Source organism: Odontesthes bonariensis, chromosome 3 (assembly GCF_027942865.1).
Source record: "Odontesthes bonariensis isolate fOdoBon6 chromosome 3, fOdoBon6.hap1, whole genome shotgun sequence".
NCBI lineage: Eukaryota > Metazoa > Chordata > Actinopteri > Atheriniformes > Atherinopsidae > Odontesthes > Odontesthes bonariensis.
In genome coordinates this window covers 6,068,301-6,076,338 of record NC_134508.1, presented here as the reverse complement: position 1 = coordinate 6,076,338, position 8,038 = coordinate 6,068,301, and the positions used below count along the sequence as shown (strand labels likewise).

Below are 8,038 nucleotides of genomic sequence, written 5' to 3'. Positions count from 1 at the left end.
ATGAAAAGAGCACCTTTTAAAAGCAGAGTCTCTCAGAGGTAACAATGGGCAGAGGTTTGGCAATCTGAGAAAAAAAACCTTGTCTACAAGTTGTGGAGATATTAAAGAATAATGGGGATTTTTTTTTTTTTTAGGTTGCATCGATCAGAACTATTAACCAATCATAAGTGTCAATAACTATATATTTAAGAACAAAAATTCCTGATATAATCGATTGATCGTAAAAACATTAAATTTGCAGTTACTGACACTAAACTCTGTTGGGAAGCTAGTTGGGAATATAATTGTTCTGCCCTCCACTTCATGTCATGCATTAGTTTAGTATGACTCCCGTAAATGGTGAATGAATGTATGGTGAATACCGCCATCTAGTGGACTTTACGCGGTACTACGCCTTCTGCGCAAAACTACTTCCTGTGTAGTTTCCGGTTAATATTAAGTTTCACCTACCGTAATGACACGGATTTCAACTGTCCTGCCTCCGTATCTTTTCACACCTGAGCCTTGGACATTATTTGTCTGTAAGTAACCCTTTTGTGTTGGATTTAGTTCAGTACAGCTACATTGATATTTGGTTGTATATTTCGATTTATTTGGCTCAAGAGATGATGTTTACTTGCCTGTAATGTTTGGCTAGTCAGGTCTACTTAGCTATGCTAGGTCTCGTTTTGTGTTGGCAGACAATAGATCACCCTGATTGTGCTGTTGACACGTGTTATATGTAAATGATTTATTACAGGAATTCATGTACGTTATTTCTTATTTTATTTACAGTTTTACAGTAAAGTAAAGAGAAGTGTAAAAGAAGTGAAAGTGCAAGTGCAACTGAAAATCAGCAAGGAAATGAAAGAAAGAAAATAAAAGGACAAAAACACACTTCAGCTTGCCTTCTCTTGAACTGTTCGCTAGCTGTCTAGTTCTGCACCAGTAACGCAGTCCGAGGGCAGCATAGTAAAAAGACAACAGCGCAGCGGGCCCAAGTCAGAAGATTAGGGAGGAATAGAAATCATGAGTCTACACTCCATCAACCCAGAGCAGAATGCCTTCGAACAGGCACTTGGTGGAGCTGCATTAAAGCCAACCACAGCAGATGTTCACCAGTCAACTGAACAGGCAGAGCCATTCCAAACACCAGATGACCGGTCACAAACATCCCATCACCCCTCACACTGCTCCAGCAGGAGATCAACGTCAACAGCCAGAGCCAGAGCACACGCCAAACTTAAAGTGGCACAGACAGAGCTAGATTTTGCTGAAAAGGAAGCCAGCATGATGAGACAGAAAGCCGAGCTTGAGGCTAACGCAATGAGGCAAAAAGCTGAACTCGAAGCCAGTCTCCACCTCCTCAACTGCCAAAAGAATGCTGCTGCACGCAAGGCCGAAGCAGCCGCATACGAGGAGGAAGAGGAGATTGAAAGCGGGGAGAGGCGTCACGGGCCATATCTTTCAGAAAGGCCACTCAATGCAGCTGAACGAGCCGGTAATTATGTCCAGCAACATGCAGAGCTGTTTCACAGACAACCACAACCACTGAAATATACGCCAGTGGAGCCCCAAAGATCACTCAGACACCAAGATGTCAGTGCCGGGCCAGCTGTTCGCCAACACCCGACACTGAATGTCACAAACATAAAAAGGGAACAACCCAGCGTGAGGCCCCTACTCAGGGCACATCCTGACAACCTACAGCCGCCCACCAGCCCCCAGAGAGTGACCTCACGCGAGCCACAACAAGCGCAAGATCTCGCCAGGTATCTCATGCGGCGAGAGCTCGTCAGCTCTGGCCTTCTCAAATTTGATGACCGCCCCGAACACTACTGGTCATGGAAAGCATCCTTTGTGACCGCCACTCAAGATTTAAACCTCTCCCTTAGAGAGGAGCTGGACCTGTTAGTCAAATGGCTTGGTGCCGAATCAGCCGAACATGCAAAGAGGATCCGCTCAGTGCACGTCCTCAATCCCGCCGCCGGCCTGAGCATGGTGTGGCAACGCCTAGAAGATTGTTACGGCACACCAGAGATCATCGAACACGCGCTGCTTAAAAAGCTGGAAGAATTTCCTAAGCTAACCAACAGAGACAACGCCAAGCTCCGGGAACTGGGCGACATCCTGCTCGAACTGGAATGCGCGAAGGCAGATGGATTTCTCCCCGGCCTCGCTTTCCTAGACACGGCCCGGGGAGTAAACCCCATCGTGGAAAAGCTGCCCTATAGCCTTCAAGAGAGATGGATCACCAAGGGGTCCAGGTTCAAGGAACAACACTGGGTAGCCTTCCCTCCATTCCCGATCTTCTCAGAGTTCGTCCGCCAACAGGCTAAAGTCCGAAATGACCCCAGCTTTGCCTTCGCCACCTCCACGTCGTCCAAACCCGACAAGGCCATAAAGGCCAGCCAGAGAGCCACGGTCACCGTGCACAAGACGGATGCTACATCCAAGTCCAGCGACAGTCATGCCGGTTCCACGGAGAGGAAAACCAGCGAACCAGATCGTGAGTGTCCACTGCACAAGAAGCCACACCCACTCAAGAGGTGTAGGGGTTTCAGATTAAAGACTATCGATGAACGTAGGGCATACCTGAAAGAAAACCACATATGCTACAAGTGTTGTGGGTCAACTCAGCACATTGCAAAAGACTGCAAAGCGCCCATCAAATGCACTGAGTGCAACAGTGAAAGACACATAGCAGCTCTCCACCCTGGTCCTCCACCTCCTGCAGAAAACGCCAAAGCAAACAAGGAGGAAAGCGGGGAGCCAACCGAGGACACCCCGGCAGCCGTGTCCAACTACTGCACCGAGGTCTGCGGTAATGCCAACACCCCACGCTCATGTGCCAAGATCTGCCCGATCAAAGCCTTTCCTGCAGGAAAAAAAGAGAAGGCAATCAAGATGTATGCAGTGCTGGATGAACAGAGTAACAAGTCTCTCGCAAAAGCAGAGTTCTTCAATCTCTTCGGTGTCAAAGCCAGCCCAGCACCTTACACACTGAAAACCTGCTCGGGGACTACAGAGACCTCCGGCAGGCGAGCCAACAACTTCGTGCTCGAGTCCATGGATGGAAAACTGCAACTCCCGCTCCCCACGCTGATCGAGTGTGACATGGTGCCTGATGACAGATCAGAAATCCCGTCACCAGATGTGGCATACAACCACCCTCACCTCCAGCGAGTCGCGCACAAGATTCCCGCTTTAGACCCTGACGCACCCATTCTGCTGCTCTTAGGAAGGGACATCCTGAGAGTCCACAAGGTACGGGAGCAGATCAACGGGCCACACAACGCTCCCTATGCGCAACGGCTCGACCTAGGCTGGGTCATCGTGGGTGAGGCATGTCTGGAGGCTGTCCACAAACCAGCCGAAGTCAACGTGTACAAGGCAAGTGTGCTACCCAACGGCCGTGCATCTTTTCTCCGCCCCTGTCCGAACAACATCCAGGTGAAGGAAGACTACAGTGGCAAGCCACACAGTCGTCAATGCCTCTCCTCCACCCAGCCGGATGACCTGGACAGGACAACGAGCACAGATGGGCTGGGACACTCCGTCTTTGAGAGCTCAAAAGACGACAACAAACCAGCGCTGTCGATGGACGACAAAGCGTTCCTGACCATCATGGACAAAGAGGTCTATCAGGATGACGACCACAGCTGGGTTGCACCTCTGCCATTCCGTTCGCCACGACGACTCCTCCCCAGCAACCGGGAACAAGCAGTGAATCGTCTAGCCTCACTCAGGAAGACTCTGCAGAAAAAGCCAGAAATGAAAAGCCACTACACCGAGTTCATGCAGAGAATGCTGGACAACGATCAAGCTGAGCGTGCACCACCACCGGAGCCAGGTAAAGAACTCTGGTATCTGCCCACGTTCGGTGTGTACCACCCGAAGAAGCCGGGTCAGATTAGAGTAGTGTTCGACTCAAGCGCCGAATGCGAAGGCACCAGCCTGAACAACGTACTCCTCAGCGGGCCCGATCTGAATAACACGCTGCTAGGGGTGCTCCTTAGATTCAGAAAAGAGGCAATCGCTGTTACAGCTGATGTACAGCAAATGTTTTACTGCTTTGTGGTCAGAAATGATCATAGAGACTACCTCCGCTACGTCTGGTATGAGGACAACGACTTAAGCAAGCCTGTGGTGGACTACCGGATGAAAGTCCACGTCTTTGGGAATACCCCTTCCCCAGCCATCGCCATATACTGTATGAGGCGAGCCGCCGAGAGAGGCGAAGCGGAATACGGCTCTGATGCAAGACAGTTTGTGGAGCGCCAGTTCTACGTCGATGACGGGCTGACCTCTGTCGCCACACCCGAGCAAGCGATAGACCTCATCACAAGAACCAAGGAAATGCTCGCAGAGTCCAACCTAAGGCTGCATAAAGTAGCATCAAACAGCGAACAGGTGATGGAAGCCTTACCTGAACAAGACCGTTCCAGGGACCTGAAAGACCTGGAACTCGGCGTCGATCCTCTCCCCCTCCAGCGAAGCCTGGGCCTATCCTGGAACCTGGAAATGGACAGCTTTACCTTCTTAGTGTCTCAGGAAGAGAAGCCGTACACACGAAGAGGTATCTTGTCCACGGTCAACAGCCTATACGACCCCCTGGGGTTCGTCGCTCCCGTTGTAATGCAAGGAAAAGCATTAGTGAGAGAACTGTCAACAGAGCAGGGGTGGGACACTCCACTCGACCCGGAGAAAAAGACCCAGTGGAACACGTGGAAAGACTCACTGAAAGCTCTGGAAAACCTGCGCATAAATAGGTGCTATATCCCTGTGCTACTGACCTCAGCTCAGAGGCGAGAACTCTGCATCTTCTCCGATGCCTCCACAATAGCCATAGGCGCCGTCGCTTACCTGAGGGCAATCACCGCTGACGGCAAACCACACATGGGCTTCGTCATGGGAAAGTCCAGGCTGGCCCCCCGTCCTGCCCATACCATCCCCCGCCTCGAGCTCTGTGCGGCCGTGCTAGCTGTCCAGATGTACGAACTTATCAGAGACGAGATGGACATCGATGTGGATGCTGTCAGGTTCTTCACAGACAGTAGAATCGTGCTTGGCTACATCCATAATTCGTCAAGAAGATTCTATGTCTACGTAGCCAACAGGGTGACCCGCATCAGACAAGCCACCCATCCAGACCAGTGGTCCTACACCCCCACGGACCTGAATCCTGCGGACCATGCTACTAGGTTCATGCCGGCAGCAGAGCTACAGCAAAGCAGTTGGTTCTCCGGTCCCAACTTCCTCACACGTGAGACCACAGAGGAGACTCCAGAACCCAACATCTTCACCCTCGTGGAACCCGAAGCAGACACAGAGATCCGGCCCGAGGTTGCAGTTCTGGCTACCAAAGCCCTGGATGCTCGTCTGGGCTGTCAGCGCTTCGAAAGATTCTCTAGCTGGAGGAACCTCTGCAAAGCCACAGCCAGGCTAATCCATGTAGCCGCATCCTTCAGAGGCAATCCAGCCAGCTCGGTGCGCAACAGGTGGGGCTCTTTCAAAGACGCACCCACCACGAGCGAGCTGTCCCACGCAGAGAGTGTCATCATCCGTGCTGTCCAGCACGACGCCTATGAAACTGAACTAGAATGCCTCAGAGAGGGAAAAGCACTTCCCAAAAAGAGTCCACTCAAGAAGCTCAATCCAGTGGCCGATGAGAGCGGCCTGCTGCGGGTCGGAGGTCGTATCTCATCCGCCCCGGACCTGCCAAGAGAAGAGAAACATCCTCTGATTATCCCGCACACTCACCACATCGCTACACTGCTGGTGAGGTACTACCACGAACAGGTAGTACACCAGGGGCGTCACATAACAGAGGGTGCCGTGAGAGCAGCTGGATACTGGATCGTCGGAGGTAAGCGCCTGGTGTTTTCTGTCATCTACAAGTGTGTGAGCTGCCGCAAGCTACGCGGGCGTCTGCAAGAACAGAAGATGGCCGATCTGCCTCCCGACCGGCTTACTCCAGAGCCTCCTTTCACCCACGTAGGCCTCGATGTCTTCGGGCCATGGGCCATTATGACTCGGAGGACAAGAGGAGGAAGTGCGGACAGCAAGCGCTGGGCAGTGATATTCACATGCCTGTCAACCAGGGCCGTCCACTTCGAGCTCATAGAGTCCATGACCACCGACAGCTTCATCAATGCCCTAAGAAGATTTTTCGCCATCCGGGGCCCGGCCAAGCTTCTCCGCTCCGACAGAGGGACCAACTTTGTCGGTGCCTGTAAAGAGCTGGGCATCGACACGGAAGACTCACCAGTTACAACTTACCTCCAGAGCAGGGGGTGCTCCTGGGTCTTTAACCCGCCCCATTCTTCACATATGGGGGGGGCTTGGGAAAGACTCATCGGCGTCGCCAGACGCATCCTGGATGCAATGCTGCTCCAGACCGGACACACTCGCCTGACACACGAGGTGTTGAGCACTCTTATGGCCGAAGTCATGGCTATAATGAATGCGAGACCCTTGGTGCCTGTGTCCTCCGACCCTGACGAGCCCACCGTCCTTACCCCGGCAATGCTTCTGACCCAGAAGATGAGCACCGTCTCCGCGCCCTCTGGAAACTTCCAGATGGCCGAATTGCATGGGAAGCAGTGGAAACACGTCCAGTGCCTCGCAAACACCTTCTGGAAGAGATGGAGGAGAGACTACTTATCCACGCTGCAGGGCCGCCGAAAGTGGACCGAGGAAAGGCCAAGCGTCAGGGCCGGCGACATTGTCTTGCTCAAGGACAGCCAAGCCCACAGGAACGAATGGCCTGTGGGAGTAATAGTCAACACGCTGCCGAGCGGGGACAAGAGGATCCGGAAGGTGCAAGTAAAGATTATAAGAGACGGAACTGTGAAAGTCCTTCTGAGACCTATCTCAGAGATCGTCGTTCTGCTTCCTGATGAAAGCTAGAAGACCATATCCTTTTGATCCTTAAGTGCGTTTTGTGTTTAAGTATAAGTTTGTAGTGGCATATTAGTTATATGCCAAGCGGGGAGTGTTCTGCCCTCCACTTCATGTCATGCATTAGTTTAGTATGACTCCCGTAAATGGTGAATGAATGTATGGTGAATACCGCCATCTAGTGGACTTTACGCGGTACTACGCCTTCTGCGCAAAACTACTTCCTGTGTAGTTTCCGGTTAATATTAAGTTTCACCTACCGTAATGACACGGATTTCAACTGTCCTGCCTCCGTATCTTTTCACACCTGAGCCTTGGACATTATTTGTCTGTAAGTAACCCTTTTGTGTTGGATTTAGTTCAGTACAGCTACATTGATATTTGGTTGTATATTTCGATTTATTTGGCTCAAGAGATGATGTTTACTTGCCTGTAATGTTTGGCTAGTCAGGTCTACTTAGCTATGCTAGGTCTCGTTTTGTGTTGGCAGACAATAGATCACCCTGATTGTGCTGTTGACACGTGTTATATGTAAATGATTTATTACAGGAATTCATGTACGTTATTTCTTATTTTATTTACAGTTTTACAGTAAAGTAAAGAGAAGTGTAAAAGAAGTGAAAGTGCAAGTGCAACTGAAAATCAGCAAGGAAATGAAAGAAAGAAAATAAAAGGACAAAAACACACTTCAGCTTGCCTTCTCTTGAACTGTTCGCTAGCTGTCTAGTTCTGCACCAGTAACGCAGTCCGAGGGCAGCATAATAATCAAACATTGTTTCACAAATGTACTCAATAATACTAAAACAACAAATCCAGAGTGGTCTCCATCGGTCAGGATCTGCAGCTGTAGGGGCCGTAGACCATTCGCTTTTCTTTTAATAAGTTACCTTTAACCTGATACTGTACTGGAGATTCAACACGGAATGTATAAAGCTGTGCTCATTATCAATAGTAAACTGTACAGTGTACTACTCCTATCATTTCATTACACAAGTGTCCTGTTCATCCATTTACACCAAAGCGGAGCAATGTGAGACAAGTACAGTTACTCAAGCGCGACCTGAGTACTGTTGACCTATTCAAATGTACCTGAACCACACGGTTAGTGCTGCGCCAGAGTAGATCACTTAAACAGTAACTGGGAGTAGCAATTTTA

General features: G+C 50.5%; 1 protein-coding gene across 1 annotated transcript; it reads left to right on the top strand.

Annotated features, from left to right (window-relative positions):
• The first annotated feature begins 295 nt into the window (after positions 1-295).
• Positions 296-7,615, top strand: LOC142377981 (uncharacterized). The gene is made up of 3 exons (XM_075462317.1): positions 296-521; positions 775-7,213; positions 7,467-7,615. The coding sequence occupies exon 2, from the start codon at positions 1,009-1,011 to the stop codon at positions 6,889-6,891; it is 5,883 nt and encodes a 1,960-aa protein (XP_075318432.1). The 5' UTR covers positions 296-521; positions 775-1,008; the 3' UTR covers positions 6,892-7,213; positions 7,467-7,615.
• Positions 7,616-8,038: the final 423 nt, after the last annotated feature.

Coding starts and splice junctions, on each gene's coding strand:
- LOC142377981 (XM_075462317.1), top strand. CDS start 1,009: ATGAGTCTACACTCCATCAACCCAGAGCAGAATGCCTTCGAACAGGCA.